We start from the raw sequence: 26898 nt of genomic DNA, 5'->3' as shown, positions 1-26898 counted from the left end.
ACTAAGGAAAAGTTGACTGAGCATTCCTCGGACTATTTCCTAGTTTTCATTTTCCTCTCTGAGATCTAAATGTGTCTTCTTGTTCTGCTGAAGAAAAAGTCCTTACGGAGATTTTTATTCTCTCGAATGGATTTTTGTACAGATTAAAAGTCACATTGTAAAAATGCAATCATCTTGGGTCTGCTACATTTTAGGGTTTCATAATTGCTTTTCCTTCTTCCTTTTCCTTTGTATCTTGCATAACTGTCCCCTTTCTTAGAACCAGAACGAATGTGGTCCCAGTTATATTTTCCATAAACAGCGGCCGATACCTCCTCTCTGATTCTAAAAGCACTCCTCCTCCTTCCAGCCAAATCTTGGGATTTCTTTGAGACCCCAGGCAAAACCCGGCTCTGCCGTGAGGTGTTGCTGGCCTGCCCACCCCTGTGACCATCCCTCCTTCTTTTGAACCACCGCAGCTCCTAGAGCCCATTGCCGCACACTCATCCTGTGGAGACAGCCTGGGCCGGTCCCGCCAAACTCACACCAGGCTGGAAGCATTCCATCAGTGCTCGTGCAAAGAAATGACTCCCTCTGGTCATTTTCTCATCATTCTAGAGGTGTCCTTTTGGTCTCTTCTGGAAGAATAAGCTCTTTGAGAGTCAAGATGCTTCCTTCTCCTCACTTCCTTTTGCTGCTCATGAAGATACTTAGATGAACCAAATTTCATGTCTTCATCTTTTCTTTTTTTTAAATTTTATTTATTTATTTTGAGAAGGGGAGAGAGAAAGAGAGAGAAAGCACCTACACACATCGGGTAGGGGAGGGGGAGTAGGGGGAGTTGGAGAAGCAGACTCTACGCTGTGCGTGGAGCCCAACCTTGGGCTCCATCCCACGCCCCTGAGATCATGACCTGAGCAGAAACCAAGAGTCAGATGCTTAATTGACTGAGCCACCCAGGTGCCCCTCATGCCTTCATCTTGATTTAGTGATTACTCATTTAGATATCTGTAATCAAAACAGCTAATGACTAACATTTATCCTTTTCATAGTGCCGTGTAACAAATCTGTTTGGCTTGTGTAACAAATCTGTTAGAATATGTCCTCTGTCACTCATCTCTTCATTCGTCTGTTCATTTATTCCATAAATATTTGCTGAGTGGTCTCTGTGCTGGGTACCGAGGCTCAAGGCTGAGCAACTAACGTGGCTCCTCCCCCAGGAAGCATATAGTCTTGCTGGGAGTGAGAGACAGATGACAGACAAGTAGACCAACACAACCGTGTCATTACGAATTTGGGAGCGTGCCATGAAGAGAGTAAACAGGGTACTACGATACAGAATAAGGGATATGTACCCAGAATGGGGTGATCAGGGAAGTCCTGCCTGTCAAACATTAAACCCGGGAACTGGGCACCTGGGTGGCTCAGTCAGTTAAGCATTTGACTTAGGCTCAGGTCATGATCTCAGGGTCCTGGGATCGAGCCCAGTGTTGGGCTCCACACTCAGCATGGAGTCCGCTTGAGATTCTCTTTCTGTCCCTCTGCTCCTACCCCTGCTTGTGCTTGCTTTTTCTCTCTCTCAAATAAATAAATACAATCTTAAAAAAAAAAAAAGCCAAGAACTAAAACATCATGTATAAGCAGATAGGACCAGCAACTTCATGCAGTGCAAATGGTATGCAGCGAGGGTCTAGGTGGGGAATGGCTTGTCATTTCTGGGAACTGAATGGAGGCCCATGGGGCCAGCTCCTAGAAAAAGAGGAGTCATCATGTCAGAGTCTTGGTGTCACAGCCATCAGGGTGTGTCGCCCACAGATGATAAGCACATATTTGATTCTAAGAGCAATTAGAAACGATGCTAATGTTGGCATTTGAAGAAAATATTCTTATTACTGTTCAGAAAATTGGTTGTAGGGGTAAAATAGAATTGGGACGCTCATCAGGGGAAACTGTTATTAAGACAGGGAGAGACATCATTGTGGCTTTGACTGGAGTGGTGGCGGCAGAGATCAAACAGTGTTTGGGGTCAGGAGGTGTTTCGAAGATAGAATCTATTAATATCCACTGATTTGTCAGACACGGGGTTGGGGGAGAGGAAGCAATCTGGTACGTGAACTGTTGGCCAAGCCAGCAAAATCACGAGTTAAGATTTCAGTATCGCTGTATTCCGTACTTCCCCTTGCCAGTGCTGCAGAGACTTCTGATATCTCCAGAGCTTTCTACATAGAATGACTTCATGGTCTTGCAACTTAAAATGATCCAGGAATGTTTTCTTTGGTTTCAAATGTCTGACTTCCACCACGTGTATATCTCAAGGGTGTTGATTTCTTTATTTACGTAACATGCTCCAGAGGCATATTCATATAAATATTGGTTCAAATACAGAATTCGAAGCAGCAGTCAACTATCTAAATTATAGTTTTGCATTAACCCCTATTTCCTTAGATTTCTTGCATGGTTCTGTCTTGTTTATTTTCCATTTAATCCTTTAATCTTTCATCCTTCTCTAAACTTTCCCATTGTTGCAGTGAGTTGTTTTAAGTGTCTTGACTGCTGGCATTGTTTCCATGTGTTTTGAGTTTTTCTCTGGGGCTGTTGTGTTTTCCTTCCAACATTTTCTAATATCTATCATATGATGTTTGTATGACTTGGAAGAAACCATTGCAAACAAGAAACATCACTATCTGCATCATTTTCTCTGCACCTTTTTGATTAACATTATTAAATAATTTTTTAAATTTTCTATCCTTCGAGTAGGATCATAAATCCCAATACATTTGCTCATGAGGTTCCAGTTGGGACCACATGTTATTTCTCCAGTGTAGTTAATCTATTAATCTCTTGGTCAGTTTGGAAACACTACTATTATTATTTTTATTACTCACAGTACGATATTCCTCAAAGCAATATTCTGTTTGTTCTCCATGTTTTGGAGTCTGATTGTGTCCATGAATCCAAGAACGTTAAATTTTATTCTTCATTCCTCTTGCCTTTGCCACCATAACTAATTTGGTTTGCATCTTCTGTAAGAAGAATTTTCCAAAACATTTACTTTAAGAGATCATTATTGATAGATTGACTTGTCAAAGCTCTGAAAGAGTTATGTTAATAGAAAGCGAAACTTTACCGAAGGCTATCTAAAATAATTGCTTTTAGAGTTCTAACATGATGCAGGAACAGTCAAACGCCTGGAAGTTCCTAAGATTGAATGTGAAGTTTGAAATTCTTTATATGCAATGTGGGTCTGTGTTGAGAGAAAGAGGAGGAGGGATGGAGGGAGGGAGGGGGCAGGCAGAGGAGAAAACAGGACAGTGAAAATCGTGGTTCATTTTTAGAACGTTTCTTGGAAAGATGAAATCTGTGCTGGCTGGATCTCAGCTACGGATGACCCCAAGGCCTTCTCTACCTTGTGGTGGGAGGTACCTTTCTCCCAGCACTCACAGAACCGCACTGCGCTCTGTAAATTGACACAGAAGTGCACTTTATAGTAACCTTGGCCTTAGCTCTGAGTCACAGACTTCTGTATTTTTCCACAGGGAAATCAGATCCTATAACTCGACATCTGTTTGGGGATCACTTATGTAGGTACTCATTTATAGATCTAGAACTTGAATGTACATTGTTTTTGTTTTTACCTGGGCTACAGCTTAGATTTTGATACTACGTTCAGGTAACATTCAAGCTTTCTGTGATCAGTAATCATGTTAGAAGCCAGCTTTGATTTAAATTATACATTAACACCCGTGTAACATGTTATTATGGCAAGAACCTTAAACTAGCCAACATCTGGCCTCGATCAGCAGATGGGGAGGCCATGCCTGCATTAGTTGGCATCTTGGTTCCAAATCTGACATTTGGCTCATTTTAATGATGACTTCTGGTTTTATAAGGATTTGGAAGCACATGTGATATGTTTATTCCGTAGAACTCAAGTTTCATAATCATCTTTTTAAAATATCCTCCATGTGATATTGGAAATACTGAGAACTTGTGAGGCCCAGGGCATTTCAAATGCACAGAGTTCAAAGTTCATAATTGATAAGGGGTTTCCATGTTCTAAAGTTCTTAAATTAAGGAAGTTAGGATACTGATGGGTTTAATCAGGCCGTACTTTCTTTTGCTAGCATGACACCTTCAAGTCTGCAAGTGCTTTGAGACAGACTTTTTTTTACAGGAGGCAGCCTAGCATGGGGCTTAAGGGCCGAGATGTGGAGTCACATAGACCTCAGTTTGACTCTTGCTTTTCTCACTTACCAATTGATGTCCCTGGCCTAGTTCTCTGATATCTAGTCTCTAAGCCTTCTTCTGTAAAAGTGGATAATAGTAGACTCTGATTGAGCCAATGGTTGTGATAAATCAAAGCAATAGATGCCAATTGCTTAGAATAGTGACTGGTATGCAATGAGAACTCAGTATTTGCTATTACCATTAACACTGATTCCTCTTTTTTTCCCTCTCACTATAATTATTTGATTTATACAGCTGTCTTATTGTCTCTATTTTTAACAAATGAGGAAGCTAAGATATCAAAAAAGAGCTAGTTATTTGATTGCACTGGTACTGGTTTAGAATTTGGTTTATTCGCAAACAGTAGGCACCCCGAATAACTGTAGCTTTCTACCAAGTTTAGAAGTCAGCTAAGGTAGGGGTGCCTGGCTAGCTCGGTGGGTTAAGAGTCTGCCTTTGGCTCAGGTCATGATCCCAGGACCCTGGGATGAGGCCTGTGTCAGGTTCCCCACGTCTCCTTCTGTCCCCGCCTTTCCCCCCTGCCCCACCCTCCCCCACTCATGCACTCTCTCTCTCTCTCTCTCTCAAATAAATAAAATAAAATTAAAAAGTCAGCTAGGGTAAGTCCTCCAAGTTTGTCTTTTTTTCCCTTTTTCAATATTGTTTTCGGTTTTCTGGGTTCCTGGCATGTTGATACGAATTAGAGTCACTTTGTCAATTTGTACAAAGAAAATGGTTTCCTTTGGTTTATTCTCTATCTTAGAGGAAACTACCTGTTATTTCACCATTAAATGTGAAGTTCCCTGCAAGTTTTTTGTTTATGCCCTGTCTGATGGAGGGCATAATGGCCTCTGTTTTAGTAATTAATGGACATTGATTTTTGTCAAATGATTTTCTCACCTGTATCGAAATGGCTGACTTCTTTCATGTGCATGTTGTAAGGAATTTGTGTTATGAGTCTTTGGGTATTGTTTTGTAGTAATATTAATTAGGTCAAGATGGTTCAATAGTGTTTGGAAATATTGTGGACATGAGCTCATTCTGTCACTTGAGTCTATCAGGTAATAAGAAAGAGGTCCTTCTCTGATGGGGTTGGTTTTTCCCTCTGGCAGTTTGTGTGTGTGTGTGTGTGTGTGTGTGTGTGTGTGTGTGTGTGTGTATTTCGAAGTTCTTTTATTAGGTGTCTGTACATTTAGGGTTGTTATATCTTCCTGATGGATTGCCCACATTTTCGTGTTAAATGATCCTCCTTACCTCTGATAATGCTCCTGGTCTTAAAGTCCACCTTTTCTGATATAGTATCATCACGCTAGCTTGCTTGCTTGCTTTTTAAAAGATTTTATTTATTTATTTGACAGAGAAAGAGAGCACAAGCAGGGGGAGCAGCAGGCAGAGGCAGAGGGAGAGGGAGAAGCAGGCTCCCTATGGGGCAGGGAGCCCAATGTGGGACTCGATCCCAGGCCCTTGGGATCATGACCTGAGCTGGAGGTAGACACTTAACCAACTGAGCTACCCAGGAGCCCTACACTAGCTTTCTTAACACTATTTTTTCCATATCTTCTCTCATCTTTTCACATCAATCTTTATTTATTTATTTATTTAATTTTATTTTTTATTTTTATTTAAAATGGGTTTCTCTTAGAGCACATGTAATTCGGTCCTGCTTTTTTGTTCAGTCTGACAATCTCTGCATTGTTAGTTATTTATATTCAATGCAGTTATTGAGAGCACTGGATGCTGTTCGTTTTCTGTTCATCCTCTATGTTCTTTGTTTTATTCTTCCTTTCCTTCCTTCTTTTGGGAAAATCAAAAATTCAGAAAAATTTTTTTCTCTTCAGTTGGCTTTTTAGCGATATCTTTGTTTTCTCTCATTGTTTTGGTTCTTAATTTTTTTGTTTTTATTTAATGGTTGCTCTGAGTACTATAGTATCTAATGATAGTATAATTCTATCAACCCCCCCATTATTTATTCTGTTGTTGTCACATATTTTCATTCTAAGTGTGTTATAACATCATTATTCAATGTTGTTAATTTTTCTTTAAGTAGCGAGTTGTTTAAGGGGTGTCTGGTTAGCTCAGTTGGTTGGGCATCTGAATCTTGATTTCGGCTCAGGTCATGAGCCTGGGGTCCTGAGATCAAGCCCTGCTTTGAGTTCTGAGCTCAGTGGGGAGTCTCTTTGGGATTCTCTCTCTGCTCCTTCTCCCTCCCCCGCTTGTGTGTATGCATGCACCTGCACACTCTAACTCTAAATAAATAAATAAAATCTTTAAATAGATCATTGTTTTTAAATAAAGAAAAGGAAAAAACAACTTATCCCCAAATGTATCACTTTCAGTGCTCTTCATTTCTTCCTATAAACTTGAGTTTTCATCTATATCCTCATTTCCATTCTCTCTAATAACATTCCTTAATGCTTTTGTAGTAAGGTGGATATGTTGGCAACAAATTCTCTGAGCTGTTCTCCATTAGAAAATGTCTTAATTTACCTTCATTATTTAAAGTTATTTTCCCTGGAAATAGAAGTTCTTGAAGATAGGTTTATTCTTTCAGTGCCTTAAGGAGGTAATTTTGTCTTTTGCCTTCATAGATCCTAATGAAAAGTTGCCTGTAATTCTTTTCATTGTTCAATGTATGTATTTTGACTTTTTTCTTCTGGATACTTTTAATATTTTTTCTAATTTTTGGTATTCAGAATTTTGACTATGATGTACTTGTTCATTTTCTTTGAATTTATCCTTCCTGGATTACACTGAGCATTATTGTGTTTGGATTATTTTCTGCCAAATTGGGAAAAAACTCAGCCCTCATCACTATGGTTCAGACAGTAGAATGAATGAAGGGATAAAATATAACAGGGCAAAGGGTGCATGCCAACTCTTTTTTAAGGAAGCTTCTCAGAAGCAACCTCAAGAGATTTCCATTTATATCCCATGATCCAGAATGTAGTTGTAGGTTTACATCTAGCTATAAAGGAGACTTGCACATGTAGCCATTATTCTGTGTAGCTAGGTGACCAGATGTCCTACTGCAGTGAAAACAGAGGAGAGAGAGATCAGAGATGACAAACCCTTTCTGCTACACATGGCCAGCAAGGGACAGAACTCTGACAGATCCTGGATTACCTGTTTTCACATTCTTGGCGCTTCTACTATGCCCCAAACGTCAAGTGTTGTGGCAAAAAGTACTGGTTAGAAGCCTGAAATTGGGAGTCAGACTGCCTGTGTTCAAACTCCACCCCTGCCATGTACTAGCTGTGTAATCTTGGGCAAGTGACTTGATCTTTCTGAGCCTCTGTTTACCCATCTGAAAAGGAAATAATAGTACTTAGCTCATAGAACTGACACTAGGGTTAAATGAGTTAATATAACCAGAACACTTGGAACAATGCTTGGTATGGACAAGTGTTTGCCATTAACAGACACTGCTGTTTTTTTCAGCTGTGTAGAAATGCTGCCAGAGATGCCTGCCTATCACCTCTTCCCACCACTGTTTGCTCTAGGACCCCAACTCCATTTGTCAGCCTCACTGGATGGCCCAATAAAAGGGCATGGGTTTGGAGAAGAGTGTGTGGGCACCACCTGATTCTGAAACACTCCCTCTTAGATATATCCAGGGACTCTGCCATGAAGGATCCACGCACACGTGAAATTTGATTATGTTCCAGAGATTGGCTGATAAGCCAACCTTTCTCCCGTTGCCATAACCCCTAACTCTGGGTGTACAGGAAACCTGGAATTTCCCCAGAACCACTGCTTAAAGGAAGGAGAATCCAACATTTATTGAGCACCAGCTGCCTTCTTGTTTGATCCTACATGGCAGACATTGTCCTAATTTTGCATGCAAGAAAATTAAAGCACAAAAGGATTAAGTACTTTGCCGAAGGTCACACAGCTAGTAAGAAGATCCAAACTTTGGTTTTTCTGGCTCTGCCTTCTTTGTGTTATAAAACTTTGTCCCTTTCTCTCTTTGGAAGGTCATTTAAAAGGTGGCTACAGGTGGTGTGAGTCCTTTAGAAGGATGTCACATTAATAAGATAACAATTGCTTGGGTAATGGAAATAGAATTTGCTGGTCAAAACAAGTCTTAGCTTGGGCTTCTATGACAGAATGCCATAGATGGTTGGCTTAATTTATTTCCCACAGGAATGGAGGCTGAGAAATCTGAGATCAGGGTGCCATCACCATCGGGTACTTGCCTCAAGGGTTAGCATCCACACCTATGAATTTGATTCCCATCCATATGTGTTTGACCCCCAGTCTGTGTCCTCTACTTCATACCTCTTTCCTGAACACTAGATATGCAGAGTTAACTGACTCCTAAACAACCACAAAAACACCTCAACTCAGGGCACCTGGGTGGCTTAGTCAGATAAGCATATGCTTTTGGCTCTAGTCATGATCTCAGGGTCATGGGATCGAGCCCCATGTCGGGCTCCCTGCTCAGTGAGGAGTCGTCTTCTCCCTCTTCTGCTCTTCCCCACTGCCTGTGCTCTCTCTCCTTCTCTCTCTCAAACAAATAAAATCTTTATTTAAAAAAAGTACCTCAAGTCAACATGCACAAAGCCGAGCTCATCATTCTTCGCTGGGAATCTCCTTCTCTGTTTACCATTGCAGTTGGTAACAAAACCATCCACACTGTACCCCAGTCTGGGAAACCACAATAATAGCTGCTTCTTACCGAACACTTGTTATTTGCCAGTCACTGTGCCAAATAGTTTGCAGAGGTTTTCATTTAAGTTTCGTAAAAACCATATGTTGTCAGCATCATCATGCCCATTCTATGAATGCAGAGACGTAAGGTCAAGATGATTAAGGACTTGCCCAAGGACTCACAGTTACTCATGGGCAGACATGGTGTTCAAGCCCAGTTCCCTTTGGCTCCCAAGCCTGTGCCTCACACTAAGTCACACAGAGAAGGTATGTCCAGGGCCCACAGACATGTTTTATTTCCCAGAGAAATGACTCATCAACATTTTAAAAGAGGAGGGGTTCAAACAAGAATCTAGGTTTCAGATATTTCTTGAAAATTCAGAAGAGCTGGCAACAGGCTCTGCCTTCTAGGTGGCAGCAGTTGGCTGCAGGTGAGTAGCAGCACCCCCTTTGGAAGGCACTCCGAGGGCATGCATTCTCCAGTTGGCACAGTCCCTGCCACACCCTGCTGTCTTACGACCGGCCCACTTCTGTCGTCAACACTGCCTGCCTGACTCCTGCTGGCATTTGAGTTTAAGGCTTCTGTTACCTTGTGTCCCTAGGGTCTCCCCTCCCTTTCATTCTTCCGCCGTCTCATTGGTCCCTGAACGGATAGTGTCATTTGTGAAATCATTTACCGTCCGTCTCACATTCTTCATCCCGAGTGCCACAAATTGTTCCTCATCACCTCTCACCCCAATTATGCTAGTCAACACCTGGTTTCCAGTTTCCGGTCTTGATTGCCACTAATTCACTCTCCACACTGCTTGCAATTAGGAATATCAAAAACACACGAATAGATGATGTCCCGTGGCTTCAGAATGAGATGCAGACTCGTTACTGAGGCGTACAAGACTGTTCTCCATCTGGCCTCTGACCAGGGCCCTCACTTATGTTCACTTTTCACCCTACCCTTGACCTTCTTGAAATAGTGGCTCTCCCCAGGCATGACCCTTCACATCTCCTTGCCTATTTACTCATCTTTCTCTCCACTTGGAATATTCTATGTGTTTTATGTGAATATTTGTCATGGAGTCTATCAACATGGATCTAGAGTGATTGCCATTCTAAAATTTGTATTTGTTTACAAATTTGACTTGATTGATGAATCTCCTCTTTCTTTTTCTACCCAGATACAAACCAGATAGAAACATGAGTTCTGCTTGTGTTTATACATCTTAACACCTCTAGTGGCCCAACACTGACTTCTCTTCCGTGCAGCATTGTAGAGTATTAAGAGCTTGGGCTTTGCATTGAGCTCTGCCGTCTACTAGCTACGTACACTTCAACAGGCTACTTGATGTTTCTGTGTCACCACTGTCTCCTCTGTTAAGTAGAACTACTAAGTGTTCTTTCACCATACAATTACAGGGAAATAATGCAAATTACAGGGAAATAATAAGGCTTAGAATCACCTGGTGCACATCAGCCCCCCGGAGATGTCCACTATTGTTGTTATTCTTACCATTTTTATTTAATTCATTTATTCAGCATTGGAACAGGAGCTCTTTCAGGCATTTTGCTACGTATCTTTTTAGAAATCACAATGACTTTCTGAAGAAAATAATTTCAGCTGTTTTCTGGATGAGGCAGCAGATTAGAGAGGTGGGGGCTTGCTTTGGTCGGTGTTTGTCCTATGGTGATAAGTATTGAAGTATCTCCTTTTCAGTTGAAGTAAAATGGGACACATCTCGTGAAAGATGGAATTATATTTCACTCTAGGCTGTGAAGGGACTCTTTGGAGAATTCAAGTGTTATTAAAACTGATGTGAGACATTTTTAGTACGATTTCTAACATTTAAACACTACCAGGAACTTTATAAAATGTTGAATAGGATTGGATTTTGAAAAAGTTTTCTATTTCTGTATGGAAAAATACCAAGTTGATTATGCCAATTTATGAGGGATGCTTCAGATAATGAAGTCTGGGAGCTATTTTTGTTTGTTTTATATATTCACTGTGTCCTTAACAGTAACAACAGAGATTGCCAATATTGCCAGGAGTTCTATGTGAAGATGGGTAAATACAAACTTAAATGTAGGCAAAAAGGGGCGCCTGAGTAGCTCAGTCACTTAATCATCTACCTTCAGCTCAGGTCATGATCCCAGGGTCCTGGGATCGAATCCCCCATCAGGCTCCCTGCTCAGCAGGGAGTCTGCTTCTCTCTCTGCTTATGCTCCCCTCACCCTACCCAGTTCGAGTTGTTATGCTCTCTCTCTGTCTCTCTCTCAAATAAATAAATAGAATCTTTAAAAAAAATGTAGACAAGAAAAGTGGAAGAGAATATTGGAATAAAAACTGTCTATTAGTAAAATTATTTAACTTTGTTTCTAACCATCTTCAATTAATTTTCAAGCTGCTCTTACACTGTGAAAAGAATAGGTTTTACTAAAGCATTTGAAGTCCCTACATGGATACACAAACCTATAGGCCATTCAAGGTCAGTCCCTCTTCCTACTCAGCCTCAGACAAGCACCAATCTATTTTCTATATCTATAGATTTGCTTTTTCTGGACATTTCTTTCCTTTCTTTTTCTTTCTTTCTTTCTTTCTTTCTTTCTTTCTTTCTTTCTTTCTTTCTTTCTTTCTTTCTTTCTTCCTTCCTTCCTTCCTTCCTTCCTTCCTTCCTTCCTTCCTTCCTTCCTTCCTTCCTTCCTTTCTTTCTTTCTTCTTTCTTTCTTTCTTATTTATTTATTTATTTATTTATTTATTTATTTATTTGACAGAGAGAGAGAGAGAGAGACAGTGTGTGCACGCATGCACAGGCAGAGAGAGAGAAGAAGCAGCAGCCTCCCCACTGAGCAGGGAGCCTGATGCGGGGCTTGACCCCAGGACTGTGGGATCATGACCTGAGCCGAACGCAGACACTTAACTGACTGAGCCACCCAGGTGCCCCTGGACATTTCTTATAAGTGGACTCACATAATATGTGTTGGTTTTCAACTGCTTTCTTTCAGCTAACATTATTTTTCAAGATGTATCCACATTGTAGCACGAGTCAGAACTTAGCTTCCCTTTTATTGCTGAATAGTATTCCATTATATGAACACACCATAGTTCATTCATTATAGTAACCACCTTAAAAATATATATATTCAAGCAACTGCTAAGAGTGGCTGCTTCTAGAGAGAAGAATGGGGTGTAAGGGATACGGGTGGGAGATTTTGTCATTGTTTCCTATTTATATGGGATTTATTTTTTAAATTCAGGATTATATATCTTTCAAAGCAAAGGTAAGGAATACCTTCCCCCCCCCCAGCAATGTGTATAAAATAAGAGGACAGAGCCCTCCACTGACCCCAATCCCACCTTCCTGGTAATCACCATTATTTTTGGCATCTTTCTAGACTACATACACACATGCACATGCACCTGTATACCTATAAATATATTCTGGTCCTTGGATGTCTGTCCATCTAAGTAGATCTATATCTTACATTGCAGCAGATTGGAAGCACAGAGCTTCATATTTTAACCCCCGGGTCCCAAAGCTAAGAAGACCTGCCTTACCCATATCGTTGGGTTGTCACTACCTGGAAACTGTTCGGTGAATTGATCGCTTCACCATGGGGAACATTTAAGAACTATGGACCCGGTTTATTAGCAAGACATGTGAACACGGTTTAATTGCTTTTTCACCCATCCCCCTGTCTGTGTTTTTGGGCAGGATACTTCGGCTCGGCCTGCGAAGAAAAGGTGGACCCGTGCGCCTCATCCCCGTGCCAGAACAACGGCACCTGCCACGCGGACGGTGTGCACTTCAGCTGCCGCTGCAGCGCAGGTTTCACGGGGCCGGCGTGTGCCCAGCTGGTGGACTTCTGCGCGCTCAGCCCCTGCGCCCATGGCACCTGCCGCAGCGTGGGCACCAGCTACAAATGCCTCTGTGATCCAGGTTGGTACCATCGTGGAATGCAAATCCTTGCTCCACCCCCACCCCCACCCCCATCTTATAACTTCTCTTTTGCATCCAAGCAGATGTTTGCTCCTGGAATGCATTCACTTGTCCATGTAAGTGCACACCACTCATGCATGACCCACTTTGTCTTTAGACTGACTCGTGGCTGGGGTTTGAAAACACCCTTATGCCCCCCTTCATGAGCAGTTGACCGTCATTGTGAAAAAATAAGAAAAATGCAAGTAAGCAAAATAAGAAAATGAAAAACAGGCTTCATCTCCTAACAGCTTAATTGTTTTTTAACGATTTACTGGAGGTCATTTCAGAGCTCTTACTGGATTGCGTATCTTTTAATACCGTGTTGGTAGGTTAATGGAGTATGTTTTTCCATTTATTGGGCATAAAAAGCAAGACGCAATCCATTTTGAATTTTCTCATCTATTGAAATTCTTGCTCTGTGCACAGTGTGTTATAGGACCTGTGACTCCCTCCGCAAATGTTCAGAAGTTCCGGCATTCACTTTCCAAAGATCATCTGCATTTTACTGATTTCTTTTTTAATTGTGTAAATTGTGGGACTCAGAGACAAGAGGGATTCCTAGTCAAAATCTGTGTCTGCACAACCTACCTCTGTGGTCCTAAAAAAGAAGCACACAGGTGGCTCTTTCTGGTGTCTTCTGTTCTGCCGGTGTCTCCATAGGTGTCTCCATACTCAGGCAAGCTAGGTCTTCAGAATACTTTGAAATGCGAATCCTCCTCCACATGTGCCTGACCCATCAGTGTGGAGGCCTGTTCCCTGGTTTTGCTTGAATCCCAATTCTGCTCGCTCAGTGCCTTCCCCTGTCACCCAGTGTCACCTGCAAACTTCTCCTTCTGGGCCAAATATGATTTCCTCTCTCTGAATTCCAACAGTCACTGTTGAGATCACTTGCCTGGGCTTTAAAACATTATATTAATTGTCTTTCTCCTCACTGGGGGGTAGGAGGAAGTATATTTTATCAGTGATCTTTGTGTAACCATGATGGCCCAAAACCAGCATTCAGTGAGCATGGATCTTTCTAGATTTTGAGCTTCACATCTCTGGTTCTTTCAGTGCCCCCTTGTGCAAGGTAGATAGTGTTGAGCCACATTTATGAATTACATCATACTTGCTTCAGTCGTGTCCCTGTGGCCACATGCCCAGCAGGGGACTGAATGCAGATGCCAGCCTGGGTGCTGTGGTTCCACTGCCCAGAACTTTCAAGGGACATATCTCATACTCATGAATCAATGAAGGAGTTAGGAAATGCAACTAAGCATTGAGGGGTATTGAAGAATCTTTTCATGTAGACTCTTAATTCTCTGGTTTTCTAAGCAATCATGGGATTGACATTTATATGATGACATTATATATATATGTATGATATATATAATGATGACATATATATAACAGACAAAGAAATATATATATGGAGGGGTGCTGGGTGGCTCAGTTAGTTTAGCTTCTGACTCTTGATTTCAGCTCAGGTCATGATCTCAGGGTCATGAGATTGAGCCCCCATGTCAGGCCCTGAGCTCAGCACAGAGTCTGCTTGTCTCTCTCCCTTTGCCCCTCCCCCTGCTCATGTTCTCACTTGCTCTCTTTCTGAATTAAATAAATAAAATCCAAAAAATAAAAGAAATATATATGAAGGGAGAAAGAGAGAAATTTTGGAAGAGATTGATTTTAAGGAATTGGCTCATGTAATTGTGAGAACTGGCCAGTTCTCAATCTATGGTGCAAGATGGCAGCCTGGAAACTCAGGGAGGGTTTCTGAGTTACAGTTTTGAGCCTGAATTCTTTCTTAAGAAATCTCAACATTTGCCTTTGATTGGATGAGGCCCACCCACATTTTGGAGGCTAACTAATGGGATGCCTGGGTGGCTCAGCAGTTGAGCATCTGCCTTCAGCTCAGGGCATGATCCTGGGGTCCTGGGATCCAGTCCCCCATTAGGCTCTCTGCAGGGAGCCTGCAGTGTGGCCCAACCCACATCACTTTACTCAAAGTCTACTGCTTTAACAATTAATCTCATCTAAAAAGTACCTTCACAGCAACATGTAGACTAGAATTTGACAAAATATTTGGGTGCCATGGCTTAGCCAAGTTGACACATGAAATTAACTATCACAGTAACATTTTTGGGTTTCCCATTAAACCTTGAGGTGAAGAAGTTTCTACACCTCTCTATGCCACGAGATACTTTCCTGTGCTTACATCCATACTCCCCTGTCAGAGCCATGGTGGAAATGGGAATGGCTTCCCCACTGGAGGGCCAGTTTTCTTCCATGCACATGGCAGTGTGTGTGTCATGGAGCTGGATGTGCTAAGGACATGGTACCCTTGCCTGTTGGGAATGCAGAGCACTGAGACCACTGTGTTTGCAAATGCAACAAGCTCTACAGTTGTGCTGGGGAGAACGCAGTCTCACTCATATCATGACTCACAAGTACACTGCTCCCCACGCTTTGCACATCATAGTAACGCATGGCATGATTCCCCTCGGCAGCCATTGGAAGCAAAATCGTGCTGTCAGGAACTTCCACCATACTCTGTTACTAGACTCCTGAGAGTTGTGCTTCCTCCAGTGAAGCCCCACTGAAAGAAAAATCCAATATCACAAAGACCAGAAGGGAGCTTCGTTTTCTCTTCCTCTTCTCAGATTTCCTTTCTTAATCATATTAACTTTTTCTTTCTATTTAGTTGGCTTATTTTATCTTTATTTATTTTTGAAAGAGTTTCTTTATTTATTCATGAGAGAGAGAGAGAGAGAGAGGCAGAGACAGAGGGAAAGGGAGAGGGAGAAGCAGGCTCCCTGCAGAGAGCCTAATGGGGGACTGGATCCCAGGACCCCCGGATCATGCCCTGAGCTGAAGGCAGACGTTCAACTGCTGAGCCACCCAGGCATCCCATTAGTTAGCTTATTTTTAAAACTTTAAATGGAACGTAGTTATTGAAGGTAAATGTTACTTTGTGTGCTTACTGTTATTAAAATGTTTAATACTATGAAGTAGAGTTCATCAATATGTTAGAGCAGGCTTATATGAGTCCTAAATAGAAAATATATTTCCTACTCTTCATCTTTCCACACTGGGAGGTGAGATCCTATCTGTGAGATCCCCTCCCATTGACTGTCTCCATACGAAAGTTACAGGAGGACTTCTCTGGACCTCAGTTTTTATTTTTATGAATAACATCTTAGGTGTTCATCAGTTCAACAGCAGTTGATGTCACGGCCTAGATGGGGACAAGTTGCTGACCGTGGTCTGCTGTGTGTGACAAGCACGTGGCACGTTTCCTGGCATGGAGTAATAAGAGCTATTCCCCTTTCTTTCCATCCGTGGACATTCCAGCATTTCTTCTTAAGCTGCAGAAGGGTTGACTATCTCTGTTTAAATATTATTCTCTCCTCCTGCTGGTCTCTACTCCACCTTCATTCCTGGCCAGTTGGAGCATTTAGCTTGGTAATAGCCAATGTCCAGTCACTATGTGGCCTTGAAAAACCTGAAGAAACATGTTCTCCCTTCCATGATTCCTTCATTTATTAGGTGGCCTCCCCGGGGTAGAGCCTTGGAGTATTGTCAGAGTTCTCTCCTCGAACTTGGGAGATAAAATTGCTTGCAGAGGGGTTCAACCTTCCCCAGATCATTAGGTGACATTGTGTGAAGTAAAAAAGGCATCTTAACATCTGGCAAGAATTTACATTTTAAGAGGTGAAAATGACAATTCTCTGAATGTGAAATTTTTGGTCTTAATCTTTTGGAGCATGTAATTGCTTTACCACTAGTTTGCATAATAGAAGAATCTCATGAGAATAGGTGAAATTGGGTGTCTTGCTGAAAAGCGGCAAGCCTGATCATCTTTATAGAGAGCAAACTGATCCCGTTTTGTAAAATGACAGCAGATTGAAATCATGTCAGGTTGATAATTAGTTCCCATCTGACAAAATGCCATTTGGATGACTGCAAATCAGATTTGCCAGGTGCTTTATTTTCAAACCTCATTTTTAGCTTATCAGGCTAGGGATTTCTGATGGGATTTTAATATTAAATAATAAAATGTCAGCACTGAGTAATCACTGAAATATTATCTTTTGGTGACAGTGTTAAGTGATAGGCCACAAATACTCCAAAAAAAAAATTGCAAATTGAAATCTCCCCAAGACTCAAGAAAGGGAGAACTTGGAGCCCTGCAAGCCTTGGAGGAAGGAAGTGCCACAGTGCGGGGAGCTGGCTGGGAGCGTGCCATTGTCCTCGCAGGTGGGAGCCATGGTGTTTCAGGGACTCTCAGTACAATGGTGGCATCTGTAGATGCCATTTGGACGATAACCAATACTGGAAGGAATCCCTGATTGGAGACAGTTTGCCTGAGTTCACCGGTCTTGGCCCCTGCTTAATGCAATTGAGTCATTACTCTGACTTTGCTTGTTGAATTGAATTAACCGTGCCATTGTAGAATGTGCCTTAAGTTCCTATTTAAAGAATTTAAATCTTAAAAAGAAAAAAAAAAAAAGGGCAGCCCGGGTGGCTCAGCGGTTTAGTGCTGCCTTCAGCCCAGGGCCTGATCCTGGAGACCCGGGATCGAGTCCTGTGTCAGGCTCCCTGAGTAGAGCCTGCTTCTCCCTCTGCCTGTGTCTCTGCCTCTCTCTCTCTCTCTTTCTCTCTCTGTCTGTCTCTCATGACTAAATAAATAAAATCTTTAAAAAAAAGAATTTAAAATATAAGGCATTAGAGGATTTTTACATGGATATGCACAGATCAGTTTTTTGTCTTTGGGAGTCACCTTAGATGCTCATTGATTGTCACTGACTAGATAGACATGGGGCAAGTTGTCAGTCATACATCTCTGCTGATTCTTCTCAACGTTGGATCGGTAACTCATTTAGATCATCCAGACTATGAAAGAGAGAAAGTTTACTTTTTCCAAATAAATTTTTTTTTTTTTTTTTTTTTTTTTTTAAGGAAACTATGAAAGGGGATCCCTGGGTGGCTCAGTGGTTTGGCGCCTGCCTTTGGCCCAGGGTGCAGTCTTGGAGTCCCGGGATCAAGTCCCACGTTGGGCTCCTGGCATGGAGCCTGCTTCTCCCTCTGCCTGTGTCTCTGCCTCTCTCTCTATGTCTATCATGAATAAATAAATAAAATCTTTTTTTTTTAAAAAAAGGAAACTATAGGAACTTCAGATATTGCTTTTTCTGCTTTTTACATATAAGGCCTTATGTGTGGGCTGCATCTCTGGTCTCTGTGGCCTGAAAGGCCACTGGCATTGTTTCCTTCAGACTCAGACTTGGCAATGCCAACACTCTGATAGTGTCTTCTGGAAACATAATCTAAGATAAGACTTACTGCTTAGTATTTTAGTAGCAATTCAACAGCCATAAAGAAAAAAAGCACACTTACAAGGTATGAAGACATTTTGGCTTGCTAATAAATGCTTAATTGCATTTAGATTCTTGGATAAGCGCAGTGGACAACTTTCATCTTTCATGAACCAGAAAACTTTATTAGGTTCACTAAGATGGAGACAATTCTTGTGTTTGATAAGCTCTAAGGGGTTCCGGGTCTACATATCACAGTTTTCCTAAGAATTATAGATTGCATAGAATATATTATATCTCCTTTCCCCACATTCAAACCTGTTAACCATGCCCAACTTTTGTTCTATTTCAAATCCTAATATCTGCCCTCACCATTGGGATCCCAAGTAACATCCTGTCTACCTAGCTAACAGCTATAGTAACTCTTCATAATCTGTGCTGTACCTAAGGAAAAAATTTCGATCTCTACATTGACATCATGATGGCAGTAAGAGCTGAGAAAGACAAGAGCAAATACTGATATGTGGGAGCTCGTTGGAGGCGTTAGGAACTGGTCCGATGCTCACAGCTGGGCCACTCTATCTCTTGCTGGACATGGGGATATGAACAATCCCACAGGAAGTGACATCAGACATGGTCACTCATAGGCCATAATAAAGCAAGACAGACAAGACCATTTAAGAATTCTAAGTACAGACAAAAACAAGATCACCCTGCAACCCACAAAATACCACCCTGCAACCCACAAAATTCCCCTTCTCTCACAAATAAATTGAGGGCAGCTGCTTCTTTACCAGTTACAGCCTTGTAGCTAGCTTGTCCTTGGTGTAGACACGATTTATTGAGATACTCATGTATAGAATGGCTCCTGCTTTCTGACACCCACTCTACAGTGGACCCTCCCCAGATAATCCAGTTGGAGTTCATATCCTGTAAGTAGTACCAAACCCCCTTTTACTGAGACACCCATGGTTCCCATGACATGTGTTCTCCTTGCTGCAATGAGGGATAAACCTGACAGGTGGATCCCCGGTAGCCCTCAGTTGGAGAGCATTGCCTGGATTTAACTGAAATGCTCAAAATATGGAAAGCTCAGTCGGTTGAAATTTTTAATTAACAAGAGCTCAGAATTTCCAGCTCATTGGACAGGGAAGTATTGCGGATTTATATGTGGGGGAAGGATACTTTGGAACAAAAGGTGAAGGTGGGAGGAGGAGAAGGTGGGACGTGTGAAGAACAGTAGGTGTAGTTGGCTGCAGGACGAGATGCACGGGGCCCAGTAATGAGCAGCAAAACTTTAATGCTCACTGGGGCACGCTGGAGAGAATCTAGATGCTGAGTTTACAAAATGAAGGCTTGGGGGATATTTTGCATCATATGGGAACTGATCTGTGTTTTAGGCAGATTATCCCAATAGAACTGGGGGATTTCTAGGGAGAATGAGTGATTCTAGGAAGAAGGGGGGAAGAAAGATGATTCTGGTAGGATGACAGATTATCACATATTACGGATAGCTAGAATTACAGTCAAGAAGAGATGATAAGAGCAGATGAGTTAGGAAGCTCAGGCGAGTGGAAGTGAGGGTTTGAAACTGTGGCAGTGGGAATGAAAGGTTGGACCCTTAAGATCTATTCAACAGGGGGAATCATCAAAGTTTGGTTGTCAGCCGAATGCAGTGGAGAAAGCTCAGAATGCAGACAGAGGTACCCCACCAGCTTCAACCTGGGGAACTCAGAGAAACAGGAAAATGTGCAGAAGGAGCCTTTAGCCTCCCACACCTCAGGACGCTGAGGAGTCTGCCCCAGTGGGGTCTACAGCTCCTAACATGGCCATACTTCATCTCCATTTTGTTTTGATTCTCATTTTGGGGGCATTCAGGGAGAATTAGTGATATTTGCCTTCTCTAGGCTAGTGACCTGAGGGAGTACTAGAAGGGGGAAAGGACACCAGTAATGAGTGAAGGGCACTTGCTGGTGCAGCATACGGAATTTTTATGAGATTCTTGATGCTAAAAATCTATCCACAAGGCTGCTTTTTTAACCTCACTTTAAATAGCTAATCCGTATGTATGAAAGTGTTGATGAACCGGCCTTTAATTATAGAGGCTTTCTCTTCCTTCAGCTCCCACCGCTCTGCTTAAAATTCAGGTAGTAGAGAGCTCATTTGTGGCTGAACCATTGTTGAAAAGGAAGAGAGTTATGTGCTGGCTGTAGATTTTAGAACAAATGTGTGAGGACAGCAGAAAGCATTTAACATCATCTTACCTGGAATGCAGGCTGGGAATGGCAACTGATGATAACTTGCGTCACTAAGCAGGGCGTTCTGAGGTTGGCTCTACATGAAGCCCTGCCAGCACAGAATTGCAGGAGCTCCTCGTGAAGTTCATGGCCATGGGGGTCAGGTGGGGATGTATTTGAAACTCTTTTGTAACGAAGCCATTGACTCTTGTTTTGTGGTTGGGAGTTAATGATGATCCCATCGCTGATGGTTTCCGGCTTGCCGAGAATTCTAGACATCAGGTCTCAGCTTTGTCACTGAACAGCTGTGCTGTTGGCCTCTGGCAGCCTTAGTTTCCTTTTCTACAAAATGGGGATAAAACCATAAAGCTCAAATGAGAAGATGCAGATAGTCTTACACTTTGAAATCTATAAAACGAGGGCACCTGGGTGGCTCAGTGGTTGAGTGCCTTTGACTCAGGGTGTGATCCCGGGGTCTTGGGATCTATTCCCACATCGGGCTCCCCACTAGGATCCTGCTTCTTCTTCTGCCTATGTCTCTGCCTCTCTCTGTGTCTCTCATGAATAAATAAAATCTTAAAAAAAATCTATAAAACAATGAAGAAGTCGTGCAGAGGTCAGCTCTGCCTTTCCCTGGGGAAGATAGGTGAGGAATTAGTAAATCTGTGCCCAGATTCTTTTCATATGAGGTTCAAGTCTAGAGTGGGAGTAGAGGTGGGCTCCGTCTCCATTGCCATAGTGAGTACAGGTCCACCTTCTTACAGGATTAAGTGGTTGCTTGCAGCCTGAGCTCTCGGTGGCTTCAGTGATGACTATTAAAGTGCCCGGTGCTGGGCAGAGCTCTGTAAGTGGGATGGTGCTTGGATCCCACACAGGTCTTAAGTAGGAGGGGTAGGACCATTTTTGGGCCCAAGACCATGAGGTATATCTCATGTTATCTCTGTTATCTCAGGGTAAACCAGGACATGGGATCAAACTATGGTTTTGACTCACTAGTGATAAGTAAAGGACTGAAAAATGAAATATTTTTAGCAGATTTTCTAAGCAGTAGTCTTTTATAGCTACGCCAAATGAACACAGTAAATTGGGATTCATCAGGACATTGATTCAGCTGTATTGATCCAGGTAAGGCTCTCCATCCAGGCAGCTTTGCCTAAGTAGATCGCATCTGTGAGAAGAGAACTGCTGGCATCAGGGACTCTATGCCGGTCAGTCACCTGACAGATATTCTCTCTTACTTAACCCCAGGTTATAAAATTCCCATTTTTATTTTATTTATTAAAAAAATATTTTTTTTTATTTATTTGACAGAGGGAGAGAGAGAGAGAGAGAGAGAGAGAGAGAGAGAACAAGCAAGGGGAGCAGCAGCCAGAGGGAGAGGGAGAAGCATCTCTCCGCTGAGCAGGGAGCCAGATGTGGGGCTCAATCCCAGGACCCTGAGATCATGACCTAAGGTGAAAGCATATTCTTCACTGACTGAGCCACCCAGGTCCCCTAGAATTCCTATTTGTAAATTCAAGGATGGAGAAGTTTAACTGGGTTTGTCTAGCACTGAAGCTCTTGACCGATAGGTAGACTCTCAGCAGAAGCCTACCTGTGAACCTACGTGTGAACCCGGGCACTCACTTGTGTCTGAGCCAATCAGAGGCAGCAGCTTCCAGACTCCTCTTGTCTCTGCACAGCTGCTGACATGAGGCTTGGTTGTGGTCTAGCGAGTGGCTCCTGACCAATGGTTCCATGCTTCCCAGCACAGAGAAGCACAGTTCTGACTTGCAGAGAGATTGAGTTGCTCGTGGGTAGGTGGGCCCCTTCCCCTTGGGTGGCACTGGAGATTCAGCTCCATCGAAATTGCTGCCGAGGGCTTCCTGGGACTGAGACTCAGGACTGAATCTGCCCCCATGTCTGTGGCTTGTGCCTCTTTACAGAAACTGCTCCCCCGGGGCTCAAATGAGAAATACAGACATGGCCACATGACAGATGTGTCACTCTTCCGCTTAGGTAGTCTCTCTTGATTGGTGCTTCTCAATCCCTGGGGCCCTGATGCCTAGAAGCAATTTGACCTTTCTTCTTACCACCAGAACCTGAAAGTCTCCTGCATTGATTGTCATATGCCATAAAGGGTATGTCGTATACTGTTTCTTTCCACCTGGCTCTGGCAATGTCCCTGAAATATTCTTTCCTCTTCACAGTTGGCTTTTGTTTTTGTTTTTTTCTTCTTTGCCTGGTGACAGCTCAGATGTCCTGGCTTCTGGTGTCACTCCTCCCCACAGCAGTGGTTCAGTGGCAGTGCTCTGTTGTCAGCTGGGCTTCAGAACCCCAGGGGGGGAGCCCCTGTGACAAATGCTGTTGTAGGTCATGTCTGAGATATATGGTGACCCATGGCAGCCTGCATGCCCAGTCCCAAATAGGCAACCCAGAAGGAGACTTGTCTGCATGTTCTACTTTTTTCTCCTGGCCTTTTAGTCTTCACTGTGCTTTTAAATTCTTTATTGATTTGGATTTGTCTAAAAAATACCTGCGGACAATGCCCTGCATTTGTTGTGTTGGTTTTCTGTCACAGTCATTAATTTTCAATTTAAGGGCACATGGTGAAAGTTGCTGCATATGCTGAGTGCTTTTTATAAAATTGCTTCAGTTTTAATGAAGATTCAGAACTCATAGGTTTGCCCGCAGCAGAGCGATACATGACCTCTTTTTTCATCCCAGCACATTGTCAACGCAAAGCACTTGCTGATTTTGTGGAGCAGCTTGTCCTCTCCTGTGTCATCAGGTGCTTCCTTATGCAATGCCACAAGGGCTCCATTTAAAACCCCATTTAGCTTTATAGGAGTTGCCTAGAGAGATCGTTAGCTGTTTGGACTGAAGTCTTGATTTGTTGATGATGATCAGAATCATGTTTCATTTTTTTTTCAGTACCAGATGGTTTCTGATGATACGTATCAGAGTGAATGTCTGAGGTTTAATTCAAAAATATGTTTTTTAGACGGGATAAGCCCAACTAAAAGTGTGGACTAAGGTATATGTGTATGGTGGTCTGATTGTGGGACAACTCCCCTTCATCGATTATCCCCTAAAAATAGCTTTCTTAATAGTTTGTTGATGCCTAAAAGTTGTCTGTGGTTTTATCCCTTTCAGTTAGGCACTGTCTCTGGTAATTAAACCTCTGTCTCATTAGTTACTGCTGTATAACAAACCATTCCAAAATTTGGTGGCTTAATACAATCTTTTATTGCTTATGATTCTGTGGTTGATGATTTGGGCAGGGCTTAGTTGGAGTGTCTCTTCTCTGCTTCATATGGTGTTAGGTGTGCTCACTTGTGCTTTTGTGGTCATCTAGCAAGTCATCTGGGGGTTGGCCAGTCTTGGATGACAGTCTTGGATGACATCATCCAGCAGACCAGTCCGGGCTTCTTCGCATGGCAGCTGGGTTCCAAAGGGAGCAAGGGAGGACAAGCCCAATGCACAAACCTTCTTTAAAGTCTCTTCCTCTGTTATGTTTGCTAATGTCTCATTGGCACAGGCATGTCATAGGGCTATAGATTCCTTTTCTCAATGGGAGGAGCTACAGAGAATTTATGGCCATTTTTTTAAATAATAACCATAATCATATGTGAGAAATGTGAATGAGTTTAATAAATATATAAATATATTTATTAAACTCATTCCTTAAATGGGTTTAAGGAGGATAGTTGAAAAATAAAAATGGTGTGCAGTTCCGATGGCTTGAGTGAAACATGAGGTCCCACTGAACTTGTCTACTCGAGAGTTAAGGAATGTCTAGGAGACAATTCGTTTCTTACTTCACAGTTTTTTCACAAGTGTATAGATTGAGCCTTTCTCTGCTTTATTTCAAGGATGTTTTATTTTCTACTTTCGATTATTTATATTCATATTCTACTAGGATCTACACTTTTGATTTTTCACTGCTTTTATAACGTCTTAAATGAATAAGTGCCCTATTTTTAGGCATCCTTAATGATCACTCAGTAGAAGCAATAGGAACACAACTCATGATTTGCTCAAATTAATTGAGTTCTGATTCCAGTTCAATTGCATTTAGAAATTTTCTTTGTAATCCAATTGCCTCAAGGTACAGTTCTGGTGGTTACTTTTCTCAATAAGTTTCTTTTTTTCCTCCCTTAATTAATAATTATTTTATGTGTGTCTACTTCATATTTTGAATTTCTGTGATAAAGTATAAGGGCTAACATACAAAATGTGTAGCCATTACATATTTTTCAAAAGTTTTTATTTAAATTCCAGTTAGCTAACATATAGTGTAATATTAGTTTCAGGTATACAATATAGTGATTCAACACTTCCATACGACACCTGGTGCTCATCACAAATGCATTCCTTAATTCACATCACCTATTCAACCCATCCCTCCACCCACCTCCCCATTGGTAACCATCAATTTGTTCTCTATAGTTAAGAATCTGTTTCTTGGTTTGCCTCTCTCTTATTTTCCTTTACTCCTTTGTTTCTTAAATTCCACATTCTGATTAGACATATATGATTCCCAGTCCTATAGGGAGAAGTAAATTTTTGCCACTTTTTTTTTAAAGGATTTATTTATTCATGAGACAGAGAGAGAGAGAGAGATCGAGAAAGAGAGAAAGAGAGAGAGAGAGGCAGAGACACAGGCAGAGGGAGAAGCAGGCTCCATGCACTCCATGCAGGAAGCCTGATGTGGGACTCGATCCCGGGACTCCAGGATCAGGCCCTGGGCTGAAGGCAGACGCTTAACCGTTGAGCCACCCAGGGATCCCCAATTTTTGCCACTTCTATAACCTAATTACCTTCCCTCATCGCCCCCCCCCCCCCGAATTTGGCATTTTATGTGAGTTTGGGATTCCTCTGCATTGCTTTCTTCCCTTAAGCGAATTGGAGAGGAGTATAGTTTCATTTAGTCTATGCATCTCTGGTTGGTAGGTCATCTGACCGATTTTAATGTTGGTTTATTTATATGCCTGTGACTGGTACATGTTCTGACTGTGTGTTTTGTGGGGTTTTTTTTTTTTTGATATGCTGAAGGGAAGCCAGAGATATAAAAAATATTACCGTGCCACATCTGGCACCTGCTATAGATAACTCCTATACTTCCTGCCCTTTTGAGAACCAGGGGTTGTGGGAGATGTTGTATGCTTTGTATAAGCTCAATGGCTCTCCGGCTTCACTGTGCCTTAGAATCACATTGAGGGCTTATTAAACCAGGGTTCTGGTCTCCACTCACAGTTTCTGAGTCAGTAGGTCTTGGTTGGAACCTGAGAACTTGCATCTCCAGGCAAGTTTCCAGGTGATACTGATACTGCTGGTCTTGGGATCACACGACAAGAACCACTGGTATAGCGTGATGAGCAGACACAAGCCCTTTCAAGGGCAAACACCTCCAAAGAATAGTTGGTGATAATCGAGTAAGTAAATTAAAATCAAATTTAAGCGACACCTTGTGAAAGAAGTTAAAAGGAATGAAGCATTAAAAAAAAACTTTCCTGTACTTTTACCTTTAGAAATTCTTTTTTGTTCATATACATACTTGCAAGAAAATAATCATCTAAGATTTATTTTCTCTCCAAAGTAAAGTCATAGAAATTTAATCTGTGATTTCTTCCCAATGCTTCCCTGTTGGCCTGAGCGGGGCCCTTTGGGTCTGGGTGCATTCCATACTGAGCAACTTCTAGAAAGTGAGGGCTTTGAGCCTACTTTTTTCCCCCCCAAATCTCTTCATCATTCTCTTTATCACAAGCATCTACCACACCATTTTTATGGGTATTTGTAAACATGCTAGTCAGATGAGGTCATAGGATTATTTCATTAAAACATTTTGTTTATGAGGAGACACAAACCATGATGATCTTTAAAATGAAAATTGAAAATATGAGCTTGTCATTGTACTCAATCTTGGATCTTAGTGCTTTAATCATAGTGTTATAGGAATAATTTTAACGGTAGCTACATTTAGAAGATATCCTGGTGAGTTTTTGTAAGCTGTAAGGAAATAAAGCTTAACATTATTAGTAAAGGAAATATCTTTTCTTTACATATGTACATCCCCTTGTGCCCACATTTCCCTTTTGTAAAACATCGCTTCATTTTGCCTCTCCTTTGTTAAACTCCTGAGTAACATTTTTTTTCCTTAGTTCAGCTGGCTTAGATCGTAGGTAAAATCCACCCTCTAGTGGCCAAAAGCATCATGAAAAAAAGACATTTATAAAGACAAAGCTAAAAAAATGACAAAGAGGTGGATTTTTTTTTTCATGTGACTGGTTTGTGACCTAGTTCAGAAGGCAAATCCGAGAGAAGACTTCTAGAAACACTTAGACAACAGAGAAAAATCCCCAAGATGATGGACAGGTTCAAGCCTTGGTTTGGAAGTGCTTCTGTCTAGGTAGGCTCACTGTTGAGTTCTTGAGCATTGTCACAATCCAGCTACAATAAATTCTTTCATTTGTTCCTAAATGTTTTTGGAGGAAATGCTAACTATTTATAAGGCTGGAGCTCAGAATACTGGTGGTTTGCTTTTTTACTGTATATTTA

The 26898-nt window shown here is 41.9% G+C and overlaps 1 protein-coding gene and 1 long non-coding RNA gene across 7 annotated transcripts in view; one reads left to right on the top strand and one right to left on the bottom strand.

The window, feature by feature from the left end:
- Positions 1 to 25801, bottom strand: part of LOC119865958 — a 54889-nt gene extending 29088 nt beyond the window's left edge. For 5 of the 6 annotated variants that reach the window (XR_005378780.1, XR_005378775.1, XR_005378777.1 and 2 more), the window contains exon 1: positions 15255 to 15402. This is a non-coding gene — a long non-coding RNA (uncharacterized LOC119865958). Of the gene's footprint in view, positions 1 to 15254; positions 15403 to 20385; positions 20701 to 25594 lie in introns of those variants that run through there. The other variant, XR_005378779.1, reaches the window with a different exon arrangement.
- Positions 1 to 26898, top strand: part of DNER (delta/notch like EGF repeat containing) — a 313381-nt gene that overhangs the window by 236575 nt on the left and 49908 nt on the right. The window contains exon 8 of the mRNA XM_038574064.1: positions 12564 to 12788. Within this exon, the coding sequence (XP_038429992.1) occupies positions 12564 to 12788 (225 nt within the window). The remainder of the gene's footprint in view (positions 1 to 12563; positions 12789 to 26898) is intronic.

The sequence above is a fragment of the Canis lupus genome, chromosome 25, assembly GCF_011100685.1.
Source record: "Canis lupus familiaris isolate Mischka breed German Shepherd chromosome 25, alternate assembly UU_Cfam_GSD_1.0, whole genome shotgun sequence".
NCBI classification, from domain to species: Eukaryota; Metazoa; Chordata; class Mammalia; order Carnivora; family Canidae; genus Canis; species Canis lupus.
The sequence above is the reverse complement of the archived record's forward strand: the minus strand, read 5'-3'. Positions and strand labels throughout refer to the sequence as shown.